Genomic DNA, 27,085 nt, shown 5'->3' with positions numbered 1-27,085 from the left:
TCCTGCTGCTGCCCAGGCTGTGCCTGCTCTGGGTATACAGAGGCCCCCAGGCTCCAGTCTGTCGCCCCCACCCACCCCCCAGGCAGTTCTCCCCAGCCTGACTGTCGTGAGATGATTGCCAGGAGCAGCGGCTGAGCTCTGAGAAGCAGCAGCCAGCATCCAGGGTGCTTCCCCCCAACAAAGGCCCCTTTGTGCCAATGGGTCTGGAATTCCTGCAGCCGCGGGCCTGGGAGGAGAGCGAAACCCACATCTGATGGGGAGAGCGGGCCAGAGAGCCTGCCTGCTACGGGCAGCAGCAGCTGGTTGGGCCAGGTGGGCATAGATTGCGAATCCCCCACGCCTTCCCCTCACTCAGAGGCACCCGATGGGCTGGCAAAGGGGAGGGGGGCAGGACAGACAGGAGCAGCTGGCACTGAAAACAAATGCTAGGGACCTGATGGGGAGGCCAGTCCCTAAGGGCAGGGCAGATTCTGAAGCTGCTGGCTTCAAGAGAAGAGATCCTCAGGCAGCTCCTGGCCCCAGGGCCCCGCCGGAGGAAGTGGCACAGCGACTGTGCAGGCTTAATGCTCACAGGACTGGGAAGGCCTCGGCTGCCAGTGATGGGCCCAAAGCTGAGCTAGGCTCTGGGCCAAGCTGGGACCAGGGAGGGAGTCACTCAAGGAGAGGCACTGGTAGCCGACAGAGGGGCAAGGGGGCTGGGAAGTGGGGACCATAGGAGGGAATGGCTAAGAAACAGCCCCCTCCCCAGAGGACTCCTGACCTGAGGGTGGAGTCCCCCTTTGCCATCTGATCCCAATGCAGACTGTTGGTGAGTACAGCTTCCCCAGGGTAGACTGGGGAATCCCAGCCCATGGGAACACCCCCCTGCAATCTGGGGGAATCCTGGCCTCTGGGAGCACCCCCTTCCTCAGGCCACAGAAGGTAAGCTCCCCTTTTCTGCCATTTCCAAATCATAGCATCATAGTTCTGGAAGGGACGTCACAAGGTCCTCTAGTCCAGCCCCCTACACTCATGGCAGGATGAAGGATTAGGAATGGCGGTAATTAGGGTTGCCAACTGTCTCATCACACAAATCCAAACACCTTTGCCCCACCACACCCCTTCCCCGAGCCCCCGCCCCACTCAATCCACCCCCCCTTCCTTCTGTTGCTCTCTGTCCCCCACCCTCCCTGACTTTCACCAGGCTGGGGCAGGGGGCTGGGGTTTGGGAGGGGTGTGGGCTCTGGGCTGGAGGCTGGGGCAGAGAGGTTCAGAGTGTGGGAGGGGACTGCGGGCTGAGCCTGGGGCAGGGGATTGGGATGCGGGAGGGGGTGCAGGTTGCAGGCTCTGGGAGGGAGTTTGGGTGCGAGAGGGGGCTCCCAGCGGGGTCACGGCTAAGGCAGGCCCCCTGCCTGCCCTGGCCCTGTGCCGCTCCCAGAAGCGGCTGGCATGTCCCTGTGGCCCTGGGGAGGGGCAGGGGGCTTCGTGTGCTGCCTGCACCTGCCAGTGCAGCCCCCGCAAGCGCTGCCTCTGCAGCTCCCATTGGTCACAGTTCCCAGCTTCCTGCCCCCTGAGTGGCTCTGACCTCTAACAACCTTCCTGCAGGGCCACAGTGACCGCCCCCTAGTGCTCCCTGCCCACTGACTGCCCTAGGCCACCCCATGGCACCCCCTGCCTGCTACGCAGCTCTCACTGCCCCCTACTGCTGCAGTGCTCCCTGTCTGCTGAGCAGCTCCAGACACCCCATTGCACTCTGCCCGCTCAGTGGCTCCAATCACCTTCTGCCACACCTCGCTCTCCTTGCCCGCTGGGCAGCTCTGACCTCCCAGCTGCCCCACAGTGCCCCTTGCTGGCTGATCTCAGAGCAGGCTGGGCACAAGTTGTCTGCCTTACACCTGCACGTGTCAGTCCCCAAGGTGCAGGGGGAGGCAGGAGTGTGAATGCCACCTCTAGCTGGCAGTGGTGGCTCTGTGTTAGCGATAGCTAAGGGAGTCTGTGGGTTGAATCCGTCAAGGGGTGGCTAACACCCTGGCCCCTATGCACTGGAATTACTATGGGGTGGGGTGCACAGCCCAGCTGGGCCTCCCTGTTGCCCCCCTTGGAACATGAGGGGCTGGGTAAGCAGCATCCTCTGAGGTAGTGAGACGTCAGCTGGCTGCCCCTTCACCCCCCGCACCAGCCTGGCTAGCTGCTACATGGGGAATGATCCACCAGTTGCTGCCCAGAAGGCCTGGTCAATGAGGCTAAGCCTGCGGCACCTGTCAGCCCAATGGCAGAGGGTGCCCCACAATTGGGCCCTTTGTGTCAGTGATGAGTCCCCACAGCTGGGAGAGCAATAAAAGCCATTTCTGCTTCTGATTTTCTCCTGCTTGTCAGCTGGTCACTGTTGCTCAACTCCTAGCCCCCATTGTCCCATCCCCCCCATCCGCTTGCCAATGGAGCCCAGCTGAGAGGCCCCTTTGAGCCTTGTACAGAGACAGCATGGCCAGCGTGCGGAGACAATGAGCTGCACAGCGGGGTTGGGGGGTTCTAGGCCAGTGCCGCCCCTTACACGATGTGACGAAGTGGGACTGTTCTTAATGTTTCCTCTGAATAGTGTGGGGGTGCCTCAGTTTCCCCTATGCAGTTCTTAAGTATCTAGGTGGTGGGGTAAGGGTGTATGATCATTGCAGAGCCCTAGAGGGCAGGTGTGTGCAGGGGTCTGGACACAGAGAATGGCCGACACCCTGTTTCCTGGCAACTGATGGCCTGGCCCTTCCCCTCTGCAAGGTGAGAGCTAAAGGGTTGGAGAACAAAGGGATCAGGTGACCTCCTGGCCTGGGAAAGGGACAAAGCCCAGAGGAGGAGCGCTGGAGGATGAGTCAGTTGAGGGCTAGCTGGGGAAGATGAGTGAAGTGCAGACGTGGTTGTCTGGCTCACTGCCCCTCAAATTGGACCTGGCTGAGGGGTCCTGTTCTCTGTACCTACAAGCTCTGTTTTAGACCATGTTCCTGTCATCTAATAAACCTTCTGTTTTACTGGCTGGCTGAGAGTCACATCTGACTGCGGAGTTGGGGTGCAGGACCCTCTGGCTTCCCCAGGACCCCGCCAGGGCAGACTCGCTGTGGGAAGCGCACGGAGAGCAGAGGATGCTGAATGCTCCAAGGTCAGACCCAGGAAGGTGGAAGCCGTGTGAGCTTCTTGTCCTTCAGACAGTCTGTTCACAGAGAGGAGACTTCACCAGAGTCCTGACTGGCTTCATGGGGAGCAGTTCCAGAGCATCGCCCAGGGACTCCGGTGACACACACACGCACAGGGAGTTCAGCCAGTCAGGCAGCTGCTGCAGGCAAAGGGAACCTTCCTGGAGGTGCTTAGCTCCAAGCGGTGAGGAAAGCTGCGGGGGCGGCGGGGAGCAGAGGAGCGGGGATGGAGGAAGCTGTGGCCAGGACACACTTTTCTCAGGCTGTGCCTCCCAGCACAGCACACAAGAGCCTGCAGCTCGCTCAGTGAACAGACCCCACGAAGCTGTGTGCACTATTCCGGCACAACTTGAATATCGGGAGTGGGCAGCCCAAGGGACAGCAGCCCCTGCTTGAATATCGGGAGTGGGGAGCCCAAGGGACAGCAGCCCCTGCAAGTGCTCTTAGCTCCTTTCCCAAGCGCTAACCTCACCCACACTCAGTGAGGGTTGCTCCAAGGAGGGCTGGGCCAGGACTCCCTATCTGGGTACGAGCAGCCATTCCACCAGCAGAAGCCAAGCACGGACTCTGCTTTGAGCAATACAGGCTAAGGACCTCCTCCCCATCTCCTTCCTTTGTGCGGATTGCCTGGAAGCTCTTTGCATCCAGCTGTGACCTGCGCCATCTCAAAGGAAGTAGCAGCATTCTCTGGCCTCCCAAAATCCCTACCTAGGGTCAAGCGCCATGCCTTGTGTGGTCTCCTTTCCAGGGCCAGAGCCCCAGAGCTGCAGGCCTGTCTCCACTCCATTCCCTCCCTCTGCACGTTTAACCCTATGCTGTCTGAGCATTCCCCTCTGCCCCTGCCCCCCCACATAAGCACAATGGATGGAAATGCCAAGAGAAGCTGAAGGAACAGCCCCTTGTCACAAAACATATGGGTGCCCTGTGATGTGCCTGGTAGCCCTGGGCTAGACGAGGGCTTTTTCAGGTGGCCAGGCTGTTTGAACCCAGAGAAGCTGTGCAATGTCTATTTAATAGGGGGCTATTGACAACCCTGGCCCACATTAGCTCTCCAGGGATGTGCCCTCCCCGGGCTCAGACTTGCACGTGGCAAGCACGGACTTTTTTTGTGCTGACAAATGCCAGGAATAAACAGTTGTTGTAGCTGTTTTGGGCCCGGGATAGGAGCGAGACAAGGTGGGTGAGGTCATATCTTTTAGTGGAACAACTTCTGGTGCTGAGAGAGACACGCTTGTCTCTTCCACCAACAGACGTTGTTCCACTAAAAGATATGACCTCACCCACCTTGTCTCTCAGGAATAAACAGTGACCGCCACACTGACACACACAGAGTATGCAGAAATGGCCCGCAGCCCAGCCTCTTCCTAGTCCAGGGCGCCAGCTGCTTCAGGGGAAATGGTGAATCCTGCTTTATGTTCCCTTAGCCAGCTCTGCAGGCCCCTGCTATTCCAGCCTGGGACCTCCCCCCCCCCGCCCACAGTTCTGCCAGCACCCCTCACCCCTGGCCTGCAGCCCTCTCAATTATTCCTGCTTGAGGTCTCTGTGGGGTGGACAATCCAACACGTGTTACCCAGACACTGACGGCACAGCAGGCTGGCTCCCTGGAGGTGAATGGCTGCTACATTAGTGCACTGCACCCAAGCATCCAGGATGGGGTGCAACGTTGACCCAGACATCTAAATGGAAACATGCATGGAGCCTGGCTTTCAATTCATGGGCTGTTGGCCCAGTGGGCTTATCCGGGTAGGAAGCTTGGTTTGGTTCCCAACCCCCCGAAGAAATGCTGCAGCGACTCAGCAGGCTCCCCAGGGCACTCGCTCAAGAGCTGCTGCGTTTCCCCTCCAGTGACTCCCGGAGGTGAGAAATGACTGCACCGGATGGCGGCTGGGCTGGGCTCCCAGCACAGGAGGGTGGTGCTGCCCAGCCAGCCTGACTCGCCAGATGCTTCCCGGTCTCCCAAACCCAGAGCCCCTCTGCTGACTACAACACGGGCTCCTTCCAGGCCCGGAGCCACCAGCACCATTCAGCTGGAGCACAGCCCCCTGGCACTTTGAGGATTTTGCCAGGTGGGCTGTGCAGAGGAGCTGTACTTCCCCCTAGTGAGTGCCAGGCAGAAATACCACAGGAAATTATACCCAGGGCATAGGGCAGGCAGTGCTTCAGGGCAGGGACCTAGCTAACTACCCTTCTAATGCAACAGCAGGCCTGCAGCCTCACCCCATCTCACCCCCACACACAGAGGACAGAAGGGCACAAAACTGAAACCCAGTAGAGTTACTTCACCCCCAGAAATGCCATCTGTGGCCCTAGTCTCCACCAATAGAGCCCTCTACGGCAGATGATGGGTTTCCCCTCAGCAGCTGTGGCCAGGGCTTGGGGATTCCTTCCAGCCCAGCCCTGCCTTGGTCCACAGAGCTTCCTGGGGGAACAAGACTGCCCCCCAGTTTGGGGCCAGGGGAGAGAAGGCTAATGGCCCCTTAGGCCCCAGCTCCCTCCTGTTACTCCCACAGACAGCACTGCCCCTCTGCGTGTGCCCAAGAGGTGGTAGCTGTACCTTCCCACGCACCCTGGAAAGAGGGATCCCCTTGCAACTCAGACTCCATTCAGCTTCTCCTTGACACAGCTGCGTGTCTCATCCCTGCGGCAGCTGGGCCCACTCAGAACACTGCACCACTGGCCCAGTCCCCTGCCCCAAACCCTAGTTCAGCCTCCACTGCCATTCAGCAGAGATGGGTCAGAGGCGCTTTCTGACAGCACCCACTATGCTGTGGCACAATGGGCAGGGAGGGAGCAGTGCCACCACCCTACTGTCCCAGGGCTAATTCCCATGTTCTATCCCCAGACACTGTTGGGGAGGGACAGACTCTTTGCTCTGCTCCAGTGCAGACGGGGGCTACTCCCCTACTCGACCCAGCAGCCCAGGCTGTGCACAGGGCCTGGCTGTAGATCCGTGCCCCTGCGAGAGATTTATGCCCCCAATCACACACGGCAGAGGCTGCGTTTGTACAGATCTCTATTTATTATCCAGGCTACGTGGTAAGCAGGGGCTGGGGAGGCAGCTCTGCCAGCCGAGCAGAAGTGGTTATTTCCACAGCCACATCCTGCAGAGATGCATAGGCAAGGGGTGGGGTGGAGGGCCAAGCGCTCGTGCTGCTGCCCACACTCCTGCCTCAGGGCAGGGGCTTTGGACAGAGCCCCGCCTAGGGCCACCCCACTGCAGTAGCAGCACAGGGGCCATGAAGTAAGGGGGCAAGAAAGGAACTCACCCCTGGGGGAGGGAATCACAGCCCTGTTCCTGTCGAGACACGCGGGGGGTGGTACAGGGGAGAGAAAACCCTAAACTTCTCTCTAGGGCAGATATAGGGTGTGCTGCCCCCTTAAACAACAGCAGCGGGCAGAAGAGTGACATTCACCACAATCTTCTTGCACTCAGCAACCCTGGGTTGAAGAGCGAGGGCTTGTCTACACTTCCACTTTTGTCGGTGGAACGTACGTCATTCAGGGGTGTGAAGAAAAACCCACACACCCCGGCACTTCTGCTGGTGTAACGTATGTCGTGTAGGTATGCACAGCGCTGTGTTGGCAGGACAGCTTCTCCTGCTGCCATAGCTACTGGCGCTCGCGGGGGTGGTTTTATTATGCGGACGGGAGAGCTCTCTCCTGTCGGCATAGAGTGGCTACACGAGAGATCTTACAGCGGTGCTGCTGGAAGCTCTCTAGTGTAGACATGATCTAAGGCTCAGACCAGCTGAAGAGACTCGCCCAAGGCCACACGAGTCAGTGACAGGTGGGCTAGGACCCAGAAGTCCTGACCCACGAGGGGGCTTTATACTTTGGTCATGGCCATGTTTAGAAGGTGCCCAGGCACAATGGTGATAAGCATGTAAGTGCTTAGAACAGCTCGGCTGCCAGGAGTCCTGACTCCCAGCTCCTTCCTCCAACCCCTAAATCAAACTCCACTCCCAGAGCCAGGAACAGGACCCAGGAGTCCTACTGCCTGGTTCTGAACCACTAGATCTCTCCCCTCCTCTCAAGTGCCCCTTCTTGGTTTTAACCAGAGGCAACCCCCACGCTGGCTGCCGCCCAGCCCAGCCCCTAGCAAAGACGCAGGGTTGCGATTCCCAGTGCTGAGACCTGGGGGGAATTCACTCACAAAGTCAAACTGGCACCAACGCCAGCGTGGGCCAGAGCAGCCCCCCAGGAAGTGACATAGATCCCACACCCTCCCCATGGGGGCCAGGTACTCTGCACCCTGCAGTCAAGTTCCATCCCTTACTGGCGCCTCGCTACATGCAGCTAGAGTTGCTGGTCTGAAGACCATGTGCAATGACTCAACATGCAGCATACCCCATTATGCCCTCCCCCACCTCCTCCTATTGCAGAGTACAAGCCATACCCACAGTCAGGAATGAGCTAGAGAGGCTTGGCTACTGGGTCTGTTACAAATTGAAACAGTGAACTTGTTATGGGTTGAGTTAAAACTTCTAACTGATGTGTGAATAAGTCCCTCAATTAAGTCCATCATAAGAGACAGCTAAGGGGTCACACCTGAAACAAAACCTAATAATCTGCCCAGAAACTAGCATCTAGTGGGCAGATGGTACGACTGGGTATGGTCAGCAGGTGTGCACGTGTGTGTATGGGGGAATAACACAAACTGTGTGGCAGACTCTGAATGAGAGAGACAGGCAGAAGGAAAAGCACGGTGGCTGACCCCGGAAGAAACCGGGGGAGAGGTTTTTGGGTTGGGGTGCAGGTGAAAAGATAAATCTTGGTGCTGTGAACCAAAGAAACTGGTTCCTGCTAGTCAATTCACTCTGCCTTCACAGACACAGGACTTCGTACGTTCTTTGTAAATAAACAAAACTACATCAAAGAGATCAGCCTATCACCAATTTCTACTCCCAGCTGGAACACCCACAGGGCCCCAAACTTTGACTAGCTGCTTGGGTTGAAAAGGGGCAACATGACGCTGGAGTGCGTCCTGCTGGGAGGTAGGGTGAGGGCCATGGGCTCAGTGTGGGATGGTGAGGGAGAGGGATAGAGAGGCAAGGAGCAGGGGCGATGACGGGATGTTGTGTGTCTGTAAATCCGAGGGGGAGGCACTATGGGGTGTCCCAGCCCATCGGGGTGTTTCAGCCGGCATGGGTCTGTCTCTGCTCCTAGCCACACATCGTCAGCAGCAACCACTGTGGGGAGAGGAAAGAGTGAACGGGCTGGTGGGGAAAGGGAGCCACAAACCGCTGCCCCACCAGACTGCAACAGAGGGGGGTCCAAAGCCTGGGCTTCCACCTGGACTGAGCCACCAGTAGGGGGCCAGTGAATGAACACTGGGGCTAGGGTTGGAGGGGCAGGGGTTACAGTAATGATCCTCCCCCAGCCCACTAGCTTGGTCCACAACTCAGTCAGAGTTAAAGCCTTGGTTGTTCTGTTTCAGGGGATCAGATTGTCACCAGGGCTGGGCACATCCCTAGATACAGAGGATGGGGGTGGTGAGGAAACCAGGCCCTAGGCAGGATCTGTTCCTCTTGGGGATTTCACTGAGCTGGGAATGCTGCCCAGCAGCCAGCGCAGCTGCAGAGAGCTGGCTGAGGGAGGATGTGGACAGGAGGGGTCTGCCATTCCCCTCCCTTCCATTTTTTGGGTGAGGACTTTCGTTCCCTCCCCTACCCCAGCAGTCCGGAGGGCTCCCCCTTCTCTAACCCAGATCCCCCTTACGCCCCAGGATCCAGCCAGCTTCCCCAGCTCCACCGGAGAGCTCCCTTTGCCCTCTGGCTGCCCACGGCTGGCTCTCACCTCGGTCAGGTTCATCACTGCTGTGCCGGTGCCTTCGGCGTCCATGCTGCGGAAGAATCCTGCAGGGGGCAGAAGGAGCGAGAGCTGCTCAGGGGGCAGCTGCCACAAGCTTCTCAGCCACGAATCCTCCCCTGAATGCCCAGCCCCTGGGTCAACAGCTGTGCAGTCACGTGGTATGGTGTGGGAGCCATTGATTAGGGGCAATTTCAGCTGCACCTCAATACTGACAGCCAGCCCATACTTGATACCAGCCCAGCCCAGCTCTGCAAGCTAAGCAGGGTCAGGCTGAATCAGGAATTGGATGGGAGACCTCCCTGAAAACCCAGGGTGCACTTTGTGACGAAGTGGGAATATTTTTATGAGTCTTGTTTATGCCTCAGTTTCCCCTTTATGCTGCACTGTAACCCAGTGGGTGCAAAAAGGACTCTCAGAGCAGGCTAAGAGCAGGTCTACACTTAAAATGCTGCATTGGCATAGCTGTAGTGCTTAAGTGACGGGGATTAGTTCCCAGGTCAATGGAGCATCTGAGAAGACAATGGCAAATCCACTCACTGGGACATTGACATCTATCAGCCAACCACCCAGAGGGAGGGAGGAAGTGTGTTCCCCCCCCCCCCCCCCAGAGCAGGACTGGAGAGATGGGAGGATAAGAGTTGGCTGCTGGAAGGAGTCAGAGCTCTCACCTGGACAGAGCTTGAACAAAGGGGTTCACTCCAGCCTGGCTGGGCTAACCAGAATGGACTATGCTTTAACCCTCAGCTCTCTAGGCTACCCCCAGGACTTCCTCTGCTGTGCTCCTGTGGACTAATAAACTGTTTTGACCATGCTGTCTGTGTGTCAATGCAAATGCTTGGTGGGGTGCACTCAACCCTGACAAGTGTACAAGTCTGTGCCAGGAGTCTATCACTGCTGGACTTGCTGATCAGAGATCACTGGGTGAAGCAGGAGTGCTGAAGACCCAGAGGTCCAGTCTAAGGAGGCAGTGAGGCCCCATGGCTTCCCCAGGGAGGAAGAGTGAGACCCCTGGGGGGCCGGGCACGCTGAAGGGGCTCCTCCTAGAGACTGTTCCAAAGTTGGTGGTGTAGCATCAGTCCTGCGGATCCGTAACAGCAAGTCAGTCCTAATGCCTAGTAGCATCCTCAGCGGGGCTCTGCTGTTGGGGGTGATGTCAGTGACTCACTAGGGGGCGCTCTGACTCCATCAGCCCCACTAGGGGAAATGCTTTCTTTCAGATGAAGCTTAAAATCAAGGTTTTCCTCCAGGCTCCAGTGTGAACAGGGGTGTTAACCCACCCACAGCCCAGGCAATGCCACTTGGCTTCCCTGATCTACCAGTTTCGGTTGCAGGCAGGATTTCCTCTGCACCTCCTGCCTGGCGGGTGCTGGGTGCAGCTGCGCCCTACAGATGGCACTTACTGAACATGGCCTCCAGCTTGACCAGGCAGCAGACGAAGTTATCGAAGTCCACGCCCAGATCTGCATCGGCATAGCGAGCTACCACAACCTGGTGCAGCTTGTTATTCAGCTTGAAGCCTGGAGGGCGGAGATGGGGGAAGCCGTTAGTCCCCAGGGGAGCGAGGGATGGGCTATAAAAAGAGGGCGCCATACCCTTTGGGTTTCAGCAACAGCTGGGAGTTGGAAACAGAATCCAGCCCATCCTGGAATAAGAGGCCGATGGGCTGGGGGACACTAGCCCTCTGTTTACAGCTCTCTCCCCCAATCTGTAGCCAGGACACTTAGTCCACTTGATCCCCTGGATTCCCTTCTGCCAGGAAGCCAGCCCCACAATGGAGTGGCTGGAGGTTGGGTCAGCCCTGCCTGGAACCCAGACTCATCTGGTCTCAAGGCACTCAGACTAGCACTGCTGTGACCACACGATTACGGACAGTACCCCCAGTGCAGAGCAGTCAGCAGACTCTGGGTAGTGGGTACAGGAAGCCAGAACAGATCTCAGATGTGACCCTAATGCCATGACTGGCGGACTCTGAGCTGATGGCACCAGGTGGGTATCGGGCTTGATCCAGCTGCAAGGGACTTTCACCCAGGGTCCAAGATCAACATATCCGCCTACCCCTACCCAGGGACCTTCCCCCATCCCCTCCTGATTTACCAGCTGATTCCAGAGCCATGCGCATCTCATAGGAGCTCATGGTGCCTGACGAGTCCAGGTCATGGTTGCGGAAGATTGTCTGCAATGACACAATGGGGAAGTGAAGACCAGGCTGGCACTTCCTTCCCCCCACCCCATACCCCAGCATGGAGGAGTGTGTCTCGCTCCAGCGCTCCAAAAGTCACCTCCTTACCAGCCAGCTTCGGATCTTGTTCCACAGGATCTGGAATTCCACAAGGCCAAGGCGGGCGCTGCCATCTTTCTGGGAAGCAGAGTCAAGGAGAAAGTGACCAGCCAAGGGTCTGTAACCCTGAGTGCAGGGAGGGGCAGGAAGAGGTTGGGAAGGGCAGAGGCCCTGGCCACTTGTGTTCATTCAAGATCCCAGGAAACTTTTGGCAAGAACAGGGCTTTTAGCCAGGCCAAATTCTAACCTGCTCAGTTCCATTTGGCTCCTCTCCCTCCCCTGCTGCATGAACTGGGCACAGGATCCCCTCACGCTGCTATGCTGTGCAGCAGTTAAACAGCTGTTGTGCCCCACCCCAGAGGTGGCTGTGTTTCTGTGACACTGTGTACACGCAATTTGTGAAGCGCTCTGGGATCAGAGTGGCTTTAAGAGCTGGGCTGGCATGTGCTCCCATCCATCTTGGGGTGCAGTGGATGTGGGGCTGTGGTGGTGTTTAATTCTTGCTCCCCAGTGACCATGACTCCCTGGCACTGCCCTAGTGACTCTCAGTGTGAGCCGGGAGCACAGACCAGTGGCTGTCGATTCCCACCTCCAACCCCAGCAGTCAGACAGAACAAGGGGGAGGGGGGAATGCTCTGCTCCACTGAAGGTGTCTGGGTGAGAACCTGGTATACCCTCACTCAGCACCCCTTGGGGACAGGGATCTCCCTGAAGTCTGCCCCTAGCTCAGAGATGGAGCAGATCACTGCTGGGCAGCAAATGGTCCCAAGCCTGGTGTGTGAGATGTACTAATAGAGGGAACTGAGCGGTGGGACGCTTCCTCTCGCAAAGGGGGAGGCAGAAGAGAAACTAAGGGTGTGGCCAGGCTCTGGGCTGAAGCAGGCATAGCTCCCTGGGCAGCGGGCATGGAGAGGAAGTGAAAGCTTGTTCCAGAAAGCCTGCTGCTCCAGGCTGCACCCTGGCCAACGGGGGTCAGAGGCATTGGAGCAGGGGCCCACGGTGCTGCTGCAGCCGGGATCTAACTTCCCCCCAAGAAATGAGCATGGGCGAGGGGTACAGAGTAGACATCTGGGGAGCCATGCTGGGCTGGGCCTCTATTGAAACTACCAAACCCACCCGCCACCCCCACCTCGGGAAAAGGGGTCTCTGCCAGAAGGGTGGGTTCCCATAGGAGAGGCTCCCCCTCCCCCCAGCACACAGCAGGATACATCCATCAGGTTGATCATGTTGCGGCAGGACTCCATACTGAACCCGTCCGTCTTCAGGTCTTTGTCTGGGGGTGGGGGAAGGAGACGCTGTTATTGGGAAAATGAGTCACAGAGCAGGGGAGCGAGTGAGCGAGAGCGTCCGGGATGGGGGAGAGACCGGGGGCAGCACTTACGTCTGGTGACGACTCTGTTCAGAATAGTCTTGAGCTCGAAGACGCTGATTTCCATGTCCTGGTGGGAGGGCAGAGGATTAGCGGTGACCCATTCACTACACTCAGCTGGGCACCTGCCCCAGACTCTCTCACAAGACACCAGGGTGGTGGGTTTCCCTGGTGCCAGGCGTGGTTCAGGCAGCACCTGGGCCCCTCTCTGACCCTGTCACATCACCCCCAAGCAGGGATTTTCTCCCTCCCGCCAAGTGCTGCGTGATGGCCCGTGTCTGCTCTATGCTGTCAGTGAAGGAGACCTGCTGGTTTGCAGCACCTCACTGCTGGCCAAGGAAACCAGGTTATAGGTCAGAGCCAGTCTTGCGGCCAGGACCCCCGCCCCAGCTCCACTGAGGCAGCAGGAGGTACGAAGTGGGAGCAGGAAAAGACTTAGGAGCATTGGTAAGCAGGACTTCCCTACCCACAGCCTGTGGGGCCTCCATGGGAAGCTGCAGTGGGTATGGGGGCAGGCTCTTGCCCTCTAATAAAGTGGGGCATAAACGCTCAGGCCCAGTCCTTATGGAGCTGGGTTGCGCCCGACACCCAGAGGGGAGGAGGGACTGAGACACTGAGTGATGGGTCCCCCAGCTGGGTACAGAGCGTCCCAGCCTTGCTGCAGTGAGGGTCGCGCCTCTTACACCCCTGAGATTGACGTCCACACCCCTGCTGCGGAGCCTGGGGGCTGTTCAGGGCAGGGAGCGTCTCAGCCGTGCGTGCTCAGCGCCCAGCACCACAGGGCCTGATCCTAACGAGGACAGACAACAACGGCCAGCCCCCCATTTCTGATTCACAGAACGCTCCCAGCCTGCTGCTGGCGCAAAGGGCACCGGAGGAGGGTGGGGGGTGGGGGCATGAACAGAGCCCAAAGCGGCAGCACCCACCTCTCCTGCAAGCTGCTGGAACATGTTCCTGAAAGAGCTGTCCACGTCGTCCTCCGAGATCTCTTCCTGGGGCGACGCAAACCAGGGGCAGGTTATTAAACAAGCTCTGGAGTTTCCCCTCCCACTAAAGCTGAGCTGCCATCACGCCTAGGCTCCTACTGAAAAGGACCAGCAGGGGGAGCTCTCTGCACCCCTCCTCCAGCTGCCCTTCAGCTCCCCATCCATTCTCTACTGTCACCTGCCCTCCTCCCTCAATCGCGCCCCCTTCTCTGCCCCTCAGCCCAGTTGGTCCTCTGGCCGAGGGGCCATTTCAAACTAGCACTGGGCACATGAATGCAGCCAGCCCCCAGCTGGAACTCTTTCCCCCCATGCCCCACTGTGCTGCCCTGCACCCGCACAGGCTCAGCAGGCTGAGCAGGGGTGGTGTCACTAGCATGGGTTTGGCGGCCTCTTACCTCATCCGGCAGATCCGCGGTGATCTCCTCATCTAGCTCCCTGGGGACACAAAGGGAGACACAGTGACGGAGGGGGCAGCATGCCAGCTGGGAGGGGAGCAGAGTCCTGATAGGCGTGGAGAGCTGCGGGGGCGGTGAGCATGGCGTACCCCCTAGCATGGCTAGATCAGACGGGCCAGGAGGGTTGGGGAGAGAAACCCTAGTTCTGAGACCCCTGGAGAGAAGGGCCCAAGAAACATGACCTGGGGACCTACCCCTGTCCTACCCCTGATCTGGGGGGAAACAGACACCCAGGGGATACAAAGCACTGAGACACCTGGCAACACAGACATGGAGTGATGGGCAGGGAAGGGTCAGGCCTCTCCCCTGCAGCTGTGTAGGGCTCCGATCCCAATGCCCAAACCTGGGGGGGACTGCCTTCCCCCACCCCTATGTCAGTATGTTCTGGAGAAGCCTCCCACTCAGCCAGATCTGCCAAGGGACCACCCAAGCCATGCCAGGCATGAGCTGGGCTATCGTGTCCCCACAGCCTGAGCTGAGACCCAGCCGCTTATCTCACATATGGACTCACTCTGTGTCTGACTGCTTTTCAGTGAAGACGCGCAGGACAAAGTCGGACTCCTTGTGCGGCTCGAAGGTGGAGGGCACGATGAGGTACTCGCCCGGGGGCAGCCGGATCTTGTTGCTAACCTCCCGGAGGTTGATGAAGGTCTCTGAGCGTGCCCGGGACTGGTTCCGCAGGAAGAACTCCTTCTTCAGGTGCACGTTCTGGCAGCCCCGGGCCTGGGGACCAGACACACCCATGGGTAACAGCCCAGCCACGGGCAGGGAGGACTTGCCCAGGGCACGAGGCACCAGACACATGAGATTATCAGCACAGCTGCGGACTCATGGCTCTCGGGTGGAGGGTACCCATCAAACCTACCCACCCCGGACAGACCATCTCCAGGAAGTTGTTAGACTAGCCTGGCCCAGCTAATCCAGTGTCTCGTCTCTGACCACTGACCAATGCAGCAGCTTCTGGAGGCAAGGAGATAGCCCCTGCTCCATGTGCGCACGCACACACTGCAGTGAGCGATTACTCCAGGGCAGGGGACTCCTGAGCCTGAGAAGGAGCCAGAATTTACCAAAGAGCCACAGTAATACATCAGCAATCCCCCAGCAGCTCCCCCCACCTGCTCCCAGCATCTCCCACCCACCAGCAGCCCTGCCAATCAGCGCCTTCCCCTCCCTCCCTGCACCTCCCGATCAGCTGTTTTGTGGCCTGCAGGAGGCTCTGGGAGGGGAGAGGGAGGAGTGAGGACACGGCAGGCTCAGGGGAGGGGGTGGGAAGGGGTGGAGTGGGGGCAGGGTCTGTGGCAGAGCAAGGGGCTGAGCTGTGAGCACCCCCCGGCACATTGGAAAGTTGGTGCCTGTAGCTCCAGCCCCGGAGTCAGTGCCTATACCAGGAGCCGCATATTAACTTCTGAAGAGCCGCATGTGGCTCCGGAGCTACTCCAGGAGGTGGGGATCTTCCTGCTCAAACCTGAGTGTGCCGAGCCCCTGTGATGCTAGCCAGGCCGTGCATCAGCCAGCTCCTCCTGGTATTCCCTTGCTAAGCACATGTTGGCATGCTTTCTACTGCCAGCCTAGGGAAGGCTTGGCCAGGGGTCGCCCTAGCAGGCTGATGGAACTGATGAAAGGCTGAGGTGGGAAATCCCCAGGGCTGATGGACCTCAGGAGCCCAGGCTCTGAATTAACCCCTTCCTGCCAGCCCTAGCACTCCTCTTCTCTCACACTCCAGCGGTGGGGTTTGGCAGCTCAGGACATACCTCCTCTGGGACCTGTGGAAAGGAGGAGAGAGAGATCAGGACCTGTTTGTGGGGAGCGGAGCCCCTGCCTGCTGCCTCTTGCGCTCAGTGCTGAATGGGGGGCGAGTGAGGAAAGTCACCCCACTAACAGGGCTTGTGGGATCCCTTCACTGGCTCTCTCTGGAGCTCAGCAGTGCTGCCCACATGTGGGTTGGGACGGGGGACTCCCCACCCCTAGGGAGTACTGAGCAACACCCAGGGGCTTACCTCGTAGACCGCAAAGCCGATGGTGTGCATGTCGCCCCCCACCTTCCGCTCCTTCCGCCGGTGCTTCTGCATCAAGGCCACCAGGAAACTGCAGGCCACCTCATCGTCCTCGGGGTCATCGTCCTCCTCCAGGAGCTTGATCTTGAACTGGGGGTTAATCCAGAACGTGGCTGCAGGAAAGAGGAGGCGGGATAATGCATTGGGTGAGCAGGCCCCACAGCCTCCTCCCCCATTGCACCCACTTCTCCACAGCGAACGGTACACAAGGGGTAGGCTCCTACATTCCCCCCAGTGTCTCTGATCACCAGCCACTCCCTCCTTATCAAAGGGCTCAGATTCGCTGGGCTACATAATTTGTTCCTTGCCCAGGGGCTGCCCCCTGCCAGAGCAGGGACAGGCCCCACAACCCCCACCCCATGGCAGACCCACTCCCAGAGCATCACTGTGCTCCCTGATCACACACACATGAAAACTGGAGTCTTAGGGTATGTCTACCCTGCAATGTAAGCCCAGGGTTAGTAGAACTTGAGTTTGTGAACCTAGGGCTTGAGCGTCTACACTCATTTGTAACCCCAAACTGTTGAACCCTGGGCCCCAACCTGGGTCTCCATTAGGTGGGCACAAGTCCAGCTATCTATACCCCAGACTTCCTAGTGTCCTTCCAGAAACGTGGCTGCTTTAGCCCTTTGTTTGTGGTGCAGTGTGGGAAAACCTGACTGCCCACCAAACCTGGCTGTCCAGAGGACAATGGAATTTGGCCCGTGGGATACTTTTGGCAGACTCCCAGAGCATGAGTCCAGTGGGGCTGCATCTACACTGCAGAGCAACAGGGCTTGAACCCTGGGTCCTGGATTGACTCAGGTTTGGATCCCCCACCCCTCTGGGGTCTTGGGTTTGAGCCCTGGGTTTGTGTGATTTGTGTGTGGATGGAAAGGGGATTAGGCCTGAGTCTGAATTCAAACCCTAGGCTTACACTGCAGTGTAGACATACCCTTAAGGAACAGGCTGGTGGTGGGTGGTACCTGCGTGGTTCCTGCAGCCCCCTGCTGTGCTGCCTCGGCGCCAGGAACCCTCGAACAGGGTCGTGTGCCACTTGCTCAGGCCGTCCTTGTCCAGGGCATCAGGGGTCAGATTACAGATCTCTAACCTGGAGAACTCCCTCATGAAATCCTTGAAAGCCATCCTGAACATGGGGGAGGGGAGGCAGACAAAAGACTGAGACTCCACCCAGTTCAGGTCTCTCCACCAGGGGGTTTCTTCAGCGGTGCTGGGGTGGCGGGGGGGCTCCCAGTTTCCCATCCACGGGGCCCTCGCTTTCTTGGCTCTAACCCCCTTCCTGTGCCCCACTGCTCAGGAGCTCTCTGACAGGGAAGAGTTACAGGGGCCACACTCAGGCGGTCCCATCCAGCCCACCCCCCATTACTGTCTGAGCCAGCAATGCTTGGGGCCAGCAAAGGTTATTCCCTCACATTCCTGTCCCAGCCCTATTTGCTATCACCACCCCAACAAGGCTGAGTGAAGAGGGGGGCTCATCTGGGTTCATTGACAGCAGCCTGGAATAAGTGTCCCTCCTGCTGGCCCAAGCCCCATGCAGCCCAGCTGGGGTCCTTCGTATCATCAGCCTGGCTGCGTCCCGCCCTGAGCATAGGGTCCCTTAGCAGAGCTGCACGCCGTGAAGCCCTCTGCCAATCCTCCAGCTCTACTTCCATCTTCGGGGCAACAAACCCCACCGGACTCCCTTGCCCTAACTCTGGGCCAAGAAGCAGGTGCTCTCAATGGCGCGCTGGGGAGGGGGAAAGGCACAGCAGGACCACCACGGCAACAGCCTGCAACTGGGACAGGGGCGACAGGACGTGGCGTGCGGACGTGCTACAACAGGCCCCGCTCGCACGCCTGGAGGGCTGGCTAGCTCCATAGCGTCTGGCTGGGTGGAAGGGCCGCAGAGGAGCAGAGTTATTAACTGGGGAGATGAAGACACTTTCCTAGGCTCCTGATTCGGTAGGAATTCAGCCCATTAGGACAAAGCATGTGATTCCCCGAGGATCAGAACCTTATGGCCCCATCCCCCGTCTGGAACAGGTGCAGGCTGCCCCGCCTGCTGGAGAGTGGCACCATCTGTCTCTACAGATACTCACCAGAACTCACCATCCTCCATTTTCAGCTGCAGCTCCTCCCTCTGGGTGGGGTCCACGTTGTCCCACTCAGAAGAGCTGGGATGGCAGGAGAGAGGCGGTTAGATAGGGGACACTAATACTGAACTGTGCCACCCCCCCCCCCGACACGCCCCAGTGCCAGACACTTCAGAGCCCACCCTGCAGCTGCACCTTTATCTGCCGCAGGCGCATCACGCGCTGCAAGCTCTCTCTTAGCAGTGCCATGCAAACAGCACCTGGACTGCACACTACAAGACCATACAATACCAGCATGGCACCCGTTTCTCACCCACCCGTCGCACCAGGCTCCGGTCCACTCCACCTGACCCCAGGGATTTCTGATGCGAATGAGCTGTTCCTGGCGACCCCGGTACTCCACCTGGCAAAATTCAGAGGTCAAAGGTTAAACTGATGCCACTGGCTGAGCCATGTAATTTCTCTTGGTCCCAGGCAGCCACTCACCTCAGTGAAGCCTGTGACAGAGTAGGCATGCCCCTTCACCAGCTTCTTGAAGGTCACTGCTTCCATATCAAAGGCACTTGTGATCTGAGGGGAGAGGACAAGGAATTGGTGCATCTCCCCCTCCAGAGCCAGCACCTCCTCCTCTAGCTAAGGAGACACTGACACATGCTGCCTTCCCACAGAGAACCCCCATCCCAAGCTGCTCCAGCCCCGGGGAGGGGCAGGGCACCATCAACCAGAGGATCAGGGCTGGTGATGTGGGCCAATCTATTCAACTCCCCGCGACAGCCACCCACCCAGCCCCTGCTCCCTCTCACTGCAGCAGCTGCAACAAGGGCTCTGCTGGAGGGATAGCTGCAATGTGACACATTAGGAGGGGTTGAGGGGGCAGGGGGAGATGAATGGATACTGCCCACTTTGTGGATGCCTATAAAAAAAACACACCTAGAGCAGAGGTTGGGGGAGGAGGAAAGAATCCCTCTACTTCACAGTACATCCCCTGGGACCCTTCAGGCTGAGGGCTAATGCTGAAGCCCCCACTCTCTGGCTCCTCTCCTCAGAGGTTTGGATTGACCTGCCCCCGCAGTTGTTTAGGGGATTTTGGTTTTATGGCCCCCACATACCCGCTTGGAAATGGCAGATCAGTGCGTGCTGATTCAAAATTTCACCACAAGGGGGCATATGCCTGCTCCAAAACCCTCCAATGGGGCAGAGGGGCATGAATGATCTCTCTGCACCCACGAGCCTCCCCTGCCAGCAAGACTGGTCCCATCCAGATCCCCTGCCTGAGGTACCTACAGAGACTGTGAACCAGCTTTGTTCCCCAGCCCTTGCTTCTGGGGCTCAGCAGGGGGCCATGCTGTCCTCAGGTGGGGGTGATCTGGGTGGGGCACCCCTCAAGCTATGGCCAGCCCTGCTGAGATGGTGGGAAGATACCAGCTGGGAGCTACCCACTCTATCAAGGGCCTTGTGACACAGCTAAGGAGGATTTTACACCTACCCCCTTGGCAGCTGGGCATGGAGGGGGACGCAGGGAGCAATCTGGCCTCAGAGCCTGAGGTGGAAGGAGAAGGGGCCCCAAGCTCCCCACAACCCCTTAAGGAAGGGCAGGAAAGAGGAGCACCCCTTACGTCGATGGAGCAGCCAAGCAGGGATCCTCTATCGAGCGCCTTGTGGATGATCCTGGATAGGTTGCGGGGTGGCCGCTTGAGATCGTACATTTCTGACACGCCGCCAGTGAAGTCCTCAAAGCCCTCTGTGGTGCTACCCCCTGACAGGGCCTCATAGGAGCCGTTCAGTCTGCACACCAGACAGAGCCAAAGGATGAGCGGGACGCCAGGGCAGACAGCAGTGGGACTCAGCAGCTGCTCCCCAGATCAGAGGAGCAAGCCCACTGGAGGAGACACCCCCAGGACAAGATCCCCAGAGATGTGCTCTCCGCTCAGTCCCTCGCCCTCTCGGACCCCACTGGCCCCAGACCCAGCAGGGTGACACTCACTTGGCATAGGCCTTCTCCAGCAGGGCACTCCAGAACTCGGAGCACTCTGCCGAGTGCACAAACACCAGCTCCCCGTCCTTGGTTGGTAACCGGTCGTCAACCACCACGTCCACCCACTCGCCGAACTGCCAGATCTGGGGAGGAAGGAGAGTCTGGGGTGAGCGGGACAGGACCAGACTCCCGTGGACAGGGACAGCTGCAGAGCTTGGGGAAGAGAGGGGCCATGATAAGGCCCAGGAGTTACTCAGTGTAGATGGTCCTAGGCCAGGGCCATGGGGGAGGCTTGGATTCCACTCCGAGGCCTGGACCTACCTCGAGGGGCTCTGCAGCACCTGTTGTGGGGTGGGGAACTGCCCTGCCCTGGGCCTTACCTGGAAGTGGAAGATTCCAGCATAGTCCTCCTGGAAGCTCTGTCCATGGGGCACCACGCGGTGCAGGAGATCCTCGTTGAGGGTGAGGGAACCAATGGCAGCCAACAGCCAGCAGTCACCTGGAGAGCAGGGAGCTGGGATCACCCACCAGACCTTCCCCCAGCCTCTCCCTCCCTACAGCTTCCCTGCTGAGTCACTGAGACCAGAGATTGTAACCCTCCCCACTTCTACCTCACCCCCCTCCCGCCCTGGGCAGCGCCACATGGGATCCTCCAGCCTGCTGCCAATTATGATACAAGCGCCAGTTGCATCCCCTGGACCCACAGAACCCACTGAAGGAGTTAACAGGGGAGTGTGTGAGGGGAGTTACAGCAACTTCCTCCCAGGGATGCTCCACCCCCACAACACCCCTGATTAGCCATGTGGAGGCAGAAGGATGTGCCCCCCCCGGCACCCGCCATCCTCCCATGTGCTCTGCAGGAAGGGACCAAGGGCCTGGTGAGGTAGTACTGACTGAGGGGGATGGAAACACAGCCCCACACAGCCCCCATGCACATGCTGCCCCAAGATCCAAGCCAGGCATTGGGCACTGTGTTCAGGGGTTCACACTCCTCCCCAGAGCATCCGGGAATAATGGGGGAGGGCAGGAACTGCTGGGAGGCCAGCCAGCTTGTGCCTCACCCCCAGCTGCTCTTGTCAGTCAGAAGGGAGCAAGCCAGGCTGCTCTGCTGCAGGCGGGAACCAGGCCGTGAGTGACAAGCAGCTGAGGGCGGAGACGACTGGGCGCCAAGGGAGACAGATAGGGTTACCACCTCCAAAATGCCAAAAAACTGGCATCCCCTCCCCCACGAGGCAAGCCCAACCCCCAACCACAAGGCAACTCTGCAGCTCCCCCTCCCCCAACTGCCACTTAAAGCATCTATATCTAGTATATAATATCCATGTAAAAAAGAAAAAACCTGGTGGATTAAATTATTTTTCTGGCAACTGGCAAATCCAACAGGGAAATGGCACAAGCTGGGAGGGGTGGGGGAGCAGCAGAGAGTGGGCACAGGCTGGCAGGGGTGGGGATTCATAGATATTAAGGTCCGAAGGGACCATTATGATCATCTAGTCTGACCTCCTGCACAACGCAGACCAAAGAATTTCACCCACCCAGTCCTGCAAAAAACCTCTCACCTATGTCCAAGCTACTGAAGCCCTCAAATCGTGGTTTAAAGACTTCAAGGAGCAGAGAATCCTCCAGCAAGTGACCTGTGCCCCATGCTACAGAGGAAGGCGAAAAACCTCCAGGGCCTCTTCCAATCTGCCCTGGAGGAAAATTCCTTCCCAACCCCAAATATGGCAATCAGCTGAACCCTGAGCACATGGGCAAGATTCACCAGCCAGATACCCAGGAAAGAATTTTCTGCAGTAACTCAGATCCCACCCCATCTAACATCCCATCACAGGCCATTGGGCCTATTTACCATGAATATTTAAAGCTCAATTAATGGGATGCAGAGGGAGTGCCCAGGAGGCAGAACAGGGAAGCTCCCAGCAGGAGAAGAACCAGGCCTGGACTCAGGGACCCTGGACTGGACTTGGTGGCGGGGGGCATGCCCTGGACCGGACTCAGGTGCAGGGCCTGGTTTTGATATCCCTTTGGGAATTCTAAATATAGCCACGGCACCAACTCACACACCATCACCACAGCAACCCTCAAGCCACTGGCTGCCCGCCCCTTGTGACTCAGCTCCCTAGCAACTTCCTGCCCGGGCGTGGCCAGGCCCAGAACACCCGCCACCCGCTCCACTCACGAATCCCAGCCGGGTGGAGGCAGCAGTGCCTGCCATGGGGACACCACAGAGTGGCCCAACCTCACCCCCGCTGGGCCAATGCCCCGCAATCCTGGCTACCAACTCCCCCTGCTTGTCCAGTCCTGTGGCCCCACCCCCAGCTCCACCAATGCCCCTCATTCCTGACCCACAGCCCTCCCCATCTTACCATTCCAGTCTTGGCCCATTCACCCAGCTCTGCCTATGCCTCTTGATCCTGGCCTGCAGCCTCCCACCTCTACTCTGGCCATGGCTCTTTCCTGGACAGACTCTCATGTACTAACTGCAATTTTGGGCCCAGTTTTGGCTGCTGTAAGGGAGTTGGGGATCCTGCTACTCTCTTTCCAGAGACTGTACCCAGCCGGGCTCTGTGGCTCCCCATGCAGGTCATGCTGCTGTGCCATGGCAGCTTCGACATTCCCAGAGCCCCCAAGGGGTGCAACAAACTAGACACAGTAATCACTTCCCCAGACATTGAAATGCAGCCATCTCGGGGGTGGAACATAGCAGCTGTTTAACACACATCAGCACACAGTATTTTAGGAGACCCTGCTCTCGAGATCCACGTGTTCAGACCATATCTAAATCCTGCCACTTCTTCCTACGCAGCATTTAAAAAAATCTGGCTACACTATCAAAACCATCATCATCTCCCATCATCACTGCTCCTTGACAAATGCTTGGAAGTGTCCAAGTTCACAAGGGTGTTGTAGGTCTGGAGTGTATTTATAGGAGTGTTGTATGGAAGACACAGGAGGTAACTGTCCTGTCCTGCTCGGGTACCGGTGAGTTTCAAGCTGGAGTACTGCATCCAATTCTGAGTGCCACACTTTAGGGAAGATGTGGACAAAGTGGAGAGAGGCCAGAGGAGAGCAACAAACATAAGAAGTTTAGCAAATATGATCTATGAGGAAAGGTAAAAAAACCAAAAACAAAAACGGGGGAGGGAGGGTTTAATCTTGAGAAAAGAAGATTGAGGGGGGACCTGATAACAGTCTTCAAATATGTGAAGGGCTGTTGTAAAGAGGACAGTGACCAATTGTTCTCCGTGTTTTCTCAGGGTAGAACAAGAAGTAATTGGCTTAATCTGCAGCCAGGGAGATTTGGGTTAGCCATCAGGAAAGCTTTGGAATTGTAAGGATAGCTCAGCGCTGGAATAGATTACCTCGGGAGGCTGTGGAATCACTGGAGGTTTCTAAAAACAGGTTAGATTAACACCTCTCAGGGACAGTCTAGGTTTCCTTGGTCCTGCTTCAGTACGGGGGGGGGGGGGGGGGGGGCTGGACTAGATGAACTCTCAAGGTCCCTTCCAGCCCTACATGTCTATGATTCCATACCATCTTGCTCCAATTGAGCCTATTCAAAATGCTGCTGCTAAGATCACCTTGCCAGCTAAGATCACTCTGTGTCACCTTCCTCTTTGGGTCCCTCCACTGCCCCGCCCCCTTCTCCAAGGCATCAAACACAAGCTACTGTTTTTTAATCACAGCTCAGCCCCACCTACCTAACAACTCGAATATATTATCCAGACATCTACCTCTGCCAGCCTTTGCTGACCACTGGTCACCTTTGTGCTTTTTCCCTCGCCTGCCTGGAAGACACTCCCTGTGAAAATCAGCAGAGCCACTGCATGGTCCTTCCAATTCACCTCCACCATGCTGCCCACAAAACACTATGCAAGCGAGCAGCCACCACCACCCATCACAGTCAGAGCACTGTTACTTTGACCTGTACCACGTTCGTTTACTGTTGTCTCTCATCACCTGCCAAGGTTGAACGCTCTTTGGAGCAGGAACTGGCTTATTACGGACATGTAGGCATAGTGCCTGGCACAGTGGAGCCTGGATTCCTGGCTGGGATGTCCACGGACTACTGTAACCAACAGTCAGTCACACACAGTAGTGGCGAAGGGGTTGCGAGCCCTGGCAAAGGGGTTGCGAGCCCTTGCCCTTTGCATAGTGCTAAACGGGAGGGAAGTCCTTCTTAGATCCTGGCAAGATGGGAGGGAGATCCCAGAATGGAACCAGAGCTGCAGGGCTGGGTGGGATTATGGGGGAAGAACAGAAGTAATAGCAGAGTTGATTCAGCAGGGGCACTGGGGTCAATCCCCCAACTCCTGGAGAGAATGCTGGAAATCGACCCTTACAAAACCCTGGCCCCTGCCACCAGGATCCTCTCTTTGCACTTGAGAGGGCCCCACAATTTCAATCCATTCAAACACTCCTCACACAAACACCTCCTCCCCACTCTGTACCAAACCCCAGGTGCCGCTGTGCAGGGATTGGAGGGACAGTACTTACCCAAAGCCCCCTGGCAGATGTCTGTCCTCGTGGCGCCTCCAACAATAAACTGAGGGTCCCCCACGATTTCCTGCAGAGGGGCAGAGACACTCAAATACTGGTGCCAGATCTCAGCAGGATCCGCTTTCTGATCTCTACACAGCAGGTATCAGCTGGGCTCTGGTTCAGGGAGCAGGGATGACCACGAGTGGCAGTGTCTGACAGCACCCTTAGGAGAGAGGGGTGCCAACTGCCACCAGCAGTGGGTAAGGGCCTTGACTGTAACCACTCCAAAGGGATCAGTGGGAAAACATTTTGAGACCTGCTGCTGCAGAGCCACAGGCCCCAAACCTCGTTAGTGGCAATGGTATGAGGGCTTACATTGAGGGGCCCCAGTCACTCAAGGCAATGGGCTCACACACCTGCAGAGGTCCGATTCCATCCAGAAAGGGCAGGGGTGAGACAGAGACCAACCCCCACATTTCAACGCCCAGATCTAACCGAGGGAAAAGGAACTCACTACAGAAGGCAACTGGTTCGGGGGGGTGCAACAGACAGAACTCCCTTGGCACCCGTGGCTCTGGGCACCTGTGGGGAAGGAGAGTATCTGAAGGAGATGAGGCCTGGGGCAGGCAGAGGGGTTTGGAGTGCTTGGCAGATTGTGGACCAGGGTTCAGGGCAGGCAAAGTGATCCAGTGTGTAAGGGACAGGGCGACAGCCTGGGTCACCATGGCAGAGCAGCTCTCACAGTCCAGGGCCTCCTGGCTGAGTGGATCCAGATGGATGTTGTAGGCCCCACAGAGGAGAGAGCCAGGCACTTACCGATGGGCGCTTCCAGCGTACCCCCTGGGTCTTGCCAGAGTTTGGCCCCAGCTCCTTGAAGCCAAGGGCGGAGGGGACAGCTGGGAACTGGGGGTCCTCGAAGAGACTGCCGCGCTCCAGGCACTCCTGCTTCAGGGTGTCGTAGTCCTGGTTCAGGTACTTGACAGCATTGCTGTGCTCACCCACCCCCTCCGCTCGCAACCGGTCTCTCTGCAGCCGGGAGGCAATTCCCCCGAAGGGCATCATGGTGCAGCTGGCCAGGCACAGGCAGCGCTAGCTTCAGCACCTCCCCCTGTGATGAAAAAAGCACTAGGAGATGAGACATGGCACAGCAGTGTGTGTGGGGCAGTGGGAGGTGGGGAAGAGGAGATTCAGGGATGGCTGGGGACAGGACTCCCCCATGGGAACAGAGTTTGCAAGAGGAATCTGGGATAGGCAGAGAAGAGACAGGTTGGGAGTGAGGGTCATGGGCAGAGCTGTGTGTGGGGAACCCAGGGATGGGATAGGAGGGGGGCTGCAGGTCAGGGGTGAGGGGCATCGGCAGAGCTGTGTGTGGGGAGCCCAGGGCTGGGATAACGGGGGGGTGGGGGGGACTGCAGGTCAGGGGTGAGGGACACTGGCAGCTGTGTGTGGGGAGCCCAGGGCTGGTCTGGTTTGAGGTGCAATAGTGGAGCCTTTTGGAGAAGCTTGCACAGCTGTACGCTGGACTCTGACTAGTACTTCCAGCTACTACTTTAACAGGATGGAAAGTTTGTCTCAAATAAATTGGTTAGTCTCTAAGGTGCCAAAAGTACTCCTCATCTTCCTTTTGACAGACTGTTGTGAGGGAGCCCAGAAACCAAAGTGACCGAGCGTGGCAGGCCAGTTGGCAGTGCAGAAAGGACCCCTGGGGTGGCCTCCCACAGTCAGGGTCCATTCCCACACCCCAATCCATAGCACAGACACTGTCGCTTCTGTGTAGAACTGGGCCGTGGCGTTCAGCCTGACAAGCCACATTTCTACCCACAATAGTGTTAAGCCGAACAAACAGAGCTGCCCTGGACCCCAGCTGGGAGCAGATGGGGGTAGGGAGCGGCTCCGCTGCTGAAACGCTGCATAGAACTACAAACAGCGATTTTGGACTTGTCTGGAAAGGGGCCAAGCATGCAGGAATCCTGGCCGCCTCAGCCCCCATTCCCCACACCAAAGGCAATGCACCCACTGTTCATCACTGCCCACCAGGACTTCAGGGCGACGAACTTTTCACTCCAGCGCTCTGTTCTTGCTGCTTACAGTGCCTCCTGCGGGAGCAGGCTGCGATCGGAACAGATGGGAGCCCTGCCAGACCCAACACTCCTGCCCCATTCCCCATAGTGCCTCCTGGGGGTGGCTGGGACTGGAATGGCTGGGAGCTGCCCCCAGAACCAACATTCTCCTTACGGTGCCTCCTGCTGGGGGAGACTGGGACTGGAATACGTGGGCGCTCCCCCACCACCAGTGCTCCTGCTGGGGGAGGCTGGGACTGGAGATGCTGGGACTCTCCTAGACCACTGTTTTTCAAAGTTTGGGTCGCGACCCTGTACTGGGATGCAGAATACAAGGCACTGGATTGCCTTGCTCAGCACCCAGAGATCCTGGTGGGCAGTAAAA

General features: G+C 57.9%; 1 protein-coding gene across 2 annotated transcripts in view; it reads right to left on the bottom strand.

The window, feature by feature from the left end:
• Positions 1–6,158: 6,158 nt before the first annotated feature.
• Positions 6,159–27,085, bottom strand: part of CAPN11 (calpain 11) — a 30,902-nt gene continuing 9,975 nt past the window's right edge. For both annotated transcript variants that reach the window (XM_048843532.2, XM_048843533.2), the window contains exons 2-22: positions 25,457–25,748; positions 24,656–24,725; positions 20,539–20,657; positions 20,168–20,301; positions 19,800–19,968; positions 18,670–18,753; positions 18,501–18,586; positions 18,190–18,264; positions 17,077–17,237; positions 16,055–16,224; positions 15,809–15,820; positions 14,569–14,780; positions 13,998–14,037; positions 13,543–13,608; positions 12,629–12,686; positions 12,456–12,520; positions 11,257–11,325; positions 11,064–11,142; positions 10,370–10,486; positions 8,955–9,013; positions 6,159–8,347 (exon numbers count right to left, since the gene is read on the bottom strand). In XM_048843532.2, the coding sequence (XP_048699489.2) occupies positions 8,321–8,347; positions 8,955–9,013; positions 10,370–10,486; positions 11,064–11,142; positions 11,257–11,325; positions 12,456–12,520; positions 12,629–12,686; positions 13,543–13,608; positions 13,998–14,037; positions 14,569–14,780; positions 15,809–15,820; positions 16,055–16,224; positions 17,077–17,237; positions 18,190–18,264; positions 18,501–18,586; positions 18,670–18,753; positions 19,800–19,968; positions 20,168–20,301; positions 20,539–20,657; positions 24,656–24,725; positions 25,457–25,702 (2,118 nt within the window). In that variant the 5' untranslated portion in view covers positions 25,703–25,748 and the 3' untranslated portion in view covers positions 6,159–8,320. The remainder of the gene's footprint in view (positions 8,348–8,954; positions 9,014–10,369; positions 10,487–11,063; positions 11,143–11,256; positions 11,326–12,455; positions 12,521–12,628; positions 12,687–13,542; positions 13,609–13,997; positions 14,038–14,568; positions 14,781–15,808; positions 15,821–16,054; positions 16,225–17,076; positions 17,238–18,189; positions 18,265–18,500; positions 18,587–18,669; positions 18,754–19,799; positions 19,969–20,167; positions 20,302–20,538; positions 20,658–24,655; positions 24,726–25,456; positions 25,749–27,085) is intronic.

This window comes from Caretta caretta, chromosome 3, assembly GCF_965140235.1.
Source record: "Caretta caretta isolate rCarCar2 chromosome 3, rCarCar1.hap1, whole genome shotgun sequence".
NCBI lineage: Eukaryota > Metazoa > Chordata > Testudines > Cheloniidae > Caretta > Caretta caretta.
The sequence above is the reverse complement of the archived record's forward strand: the minus strand, read 5'-3'. Positions and strand labels throughout refer to the sequence as shown.